The sequence below is a fragment of the Palaemon carinicauda genome, unplaced genomic scaffold (assembly GCF_036898095.1).
Source record: "Palaemon carinicauda isolate YSFRI2023 unplaced genomic scaffold, ASM3689809v2 scaffold1101, whole genome shotgun sequence".
Lineage (NCBI taxonomy): Eukaryota > Metazoa > Arthropoda > Malacostraca > Decapoda > Palaemonidae > Palaemon > Palaemon carinicauda.
This window is the reverse complement of record NW_027168596.1, coordinates 45,001-47,510: the sequence shown is the minus strand read 5'-3', so window position 1 is coordinate 47,510 and position 2,510 is coordinate 45,001. Positions and strand designations below refer to the sequence as shown.

The 2,510-nt window shown below is 54.3% G+C and overlaps 1 protein-coding gene across 1 annotated transcript in view; it reads right to left on the bottom strand.

Annotated features, from left to right (window-relative positions):
* Window positions 1-374: 374 nt before the first annotated feature.
* The window catches only part of LOC137635282 (basic proline-rich protein-like), a 2,152-nt gene continuing 16 nt past the window's right edge, over window positions 375-2,510 (bottom strand). Inside the window, exons 1-5 of the mRNA XM_068367745.1 lie at window positions 2,442-2,510; window positions 2,015-2,180; window positions 1,507-1,979; window positions 981-1,472; window positions 375-943 (exon numbers count right to left, since the gene is read on the bottom strand). The exon at window positions 2,442-2,510 is cut by the window's right edge and continues 16 nt beyond it. Of these exons, the coding sequence (XP_068223846.1) occupies window positions 375-943; window positions 981-1,472; window positions 1,507-1,979; window positions 2,015-2,180; window positions 2,442-2,510 (1,769 nt within the window). The remainder of the gene's footprint in view (window positions 944-980; window positions 1,473-1,506; window positions 1,980-2,014; window positions 2,181-2,441) is intronic.

Here is a 2,510-nt window from a genome sequence, read left to right as displayed (position 1 = left end):
GCGTCAAAATGCCGGTAGGGGTCCCAGGGGTGGTGGTGTGGCGAATGACTGTGGTGGCGAAGAGAGGGGGGCCGGTGCAGGACCCTTTGGGCTGAATCCTAGAGGAACTTGAGGTGGGGATGATGGGCTAAATCCCCCTGGGGCAGGGGCTTGTGTGTTAAAGTTGATAGGAACTTGACCAGGTGAGCTGAATGGATTTTGCATGGGGGCTGCTGGGGGCATTACATCAGGACCTTGATGCATAATTGGTCCCATTGCTGTTCCAATAGCTGAGGCAATTGAAGGACCCATGGGAGGGGGCAGCATTAGGGGCGTTCATTCCAACTGCTGGGCCCATTGCTGGTCCAAGGGTAGGCATAAAACTGGCTGCCATACTAGGGGGCTGGTCCAGGCTGTGGCATTGGCGCGAAGCCTGAGAATGGACTAGAATTTGGTTTTTGTGGAGGTTGAGCTTCTGGTTGAGGAGCAGGTGCAGCAGGAGCCGCAGGTGGCGCAACTTGTACTCTTAAGTTCATTACTGGTGGTGATGAATTTTTGTTTGCAGCTTCTTGGGCTGGCTGTGTTGGGAGTGTGGCAGCAAAAGAAGGGCTCAAAGGAGGAACGAATGTGGACGCAAAGCGAGGAGCTGGTGCAGGTTTGGCACCTCCTGCAGCAGGCCCTATTGCTGGTTCAAGGGCAGGCGCAAGTCCTGGGGCTATCGTTGGAGCTTTGGCTGGCTTTGGTTCGGGTGCTGGCGCAGTTCCTGGGAGAGGACCCACTAGTGTTTCTGGCTGGGGCTGTGGTGGTGTCATTCCAGCAGCTTTAGGGGCTGGTTTAGTTGGAGGCTCTGGCTTAGCATCTGCTGGCAAAGATTCTGGGACAGGTACTTCTGGTTTCTGTGTGGGTTCAGGAACAGGTTCAGTTTGCTTAGCTTCAGCCACTATCACAGGTTCTGGTGCAGGTTCTGGTTTAGTGTCGACAACCTTTGGTGTGGGCTCAACTGGCCTTCTCCTTGGGTTCAGGCTTAGTCTCGAGTGGTTTGGGTACTTCTGGTGCCTTTGTTACTGGTTTTGGAGCAACTTCTGGTTTAGCTTCAGGTGGTGTAGCAATGGGTTCAGGTTTAATTTCTGCTGGAGCAGCAGCAGGTTTGGGAGCCTCTGCTGGTTTTTCTTCCGGTTTTGTTGGTGGTTTCACTTCGGGAGCAGGTGTAGATACTTCAATTACTTCAGGCTTTGGCTCTTCCTTAGGCTCGGCTGGTGTTTCTACTACTTTTTCTACTGCTGGTGCTGGTGCTGGTTCATCCTTTGGTTTCTTTTCCGCTACTTCCGTTACTTCAGGTTCTTTCGGTGCAGGTGCCGGCTTAGCTGAGGGTTTAGGTGGAGCAGTTTTCCTTTGGTTTAGGAGCCTTCTTGACGTCTCTACAGGGGGAGCTATTTCAACAATCTCTGCTGGAACTGGAGCAGCTTCCTCAACCTTTGGTGTGGGAGCAGCTTCTTCAGCCTTTGGTGCAGGCGCAGCCTCCTCAACCTTCGGTGCTGGGAGCAGCTTCTTCGGCCTTTGGTGCAGGTGCAGCTTCTGTAGCCTTTGGCTCTGGGGCGGCTTCCTCAGCCTTTGGTGCTGGAACAGCCTCCTCTTCTTTTGGTGCAGGAGCAGCTTCTTCAGCCTTAGGCTCTGGGACAGCCTCTTCAGCCTTAGGCTCTGGGACAGCTTCCTTAACTTCTGGCTCAGGCGCAGCTTCTTCAGGCTTTGGTTTGGGATCAGCTTTTGCTGCCTTTGGCTTGGGGGGAGCTTTCTTTCCCTTTGGTGCAGGTGCTGGTGCTTCGGCCTCAGGTTCAGGAGCCGCTGGTGCTTCAGCTTCCGGTGCAGGAGCCGCTGGTGCTTCAGCTTCAGGTGCAGGAGCCGCTGGTGCTTCAGCTTCAGGTGCAGGAGCTGCTGGTGCTTCAGCCTTTGGCTCTGGAACAGCTTCCTTAACTTCTGGCTCAGGCGCAGCTTCTTCAGGTCTTTGGTTTTGGGATCAGCTTTTGCTGCCTTAGGCTTGGGGGGAGCTTTCTTTCCCTTTGGTGCAGGTGCTGGTGCTTCGGCCTCAGGTTCAGGAACCGCTGGTGCTTCAGCTTCTGGTGCAGGAGCTGCTGGTGCAGGAGCCGCTGGTGCTTCAGCTTCAGGTGCAGGAGCTGCTGGTGCTTCAGCCTTTGGTGCAGGAGCTGCTGGTGCCGCTCAGCCTTTGTTACAGGAGCTGCTGGAGCAGCTTCCTCAGGAGCGGTAGCTTCCTCTACTTTAGCAGGCTTTGGAGCCTTTGCCTTTTTTCTCCTTTGGTGGGGGAGCTATCCTTTTTAGCCTCTACAGGGGCTTCCTTTTCCTCCTTCTCTGGTTTCTGGAGCCTTCTTTTTATCCTTTGGAGGCTTCTTCTCTCTTTTTTCAGGCTTCTTTTCCTGTATGATTTCTATCGTTTCTATGACGGGAACAAATGGCTTCTCGGCTCTTTTGGTGGAGCGGGGGGGCCTTCTTTTCCGGCTTAGGTTTCTTCTGGACGA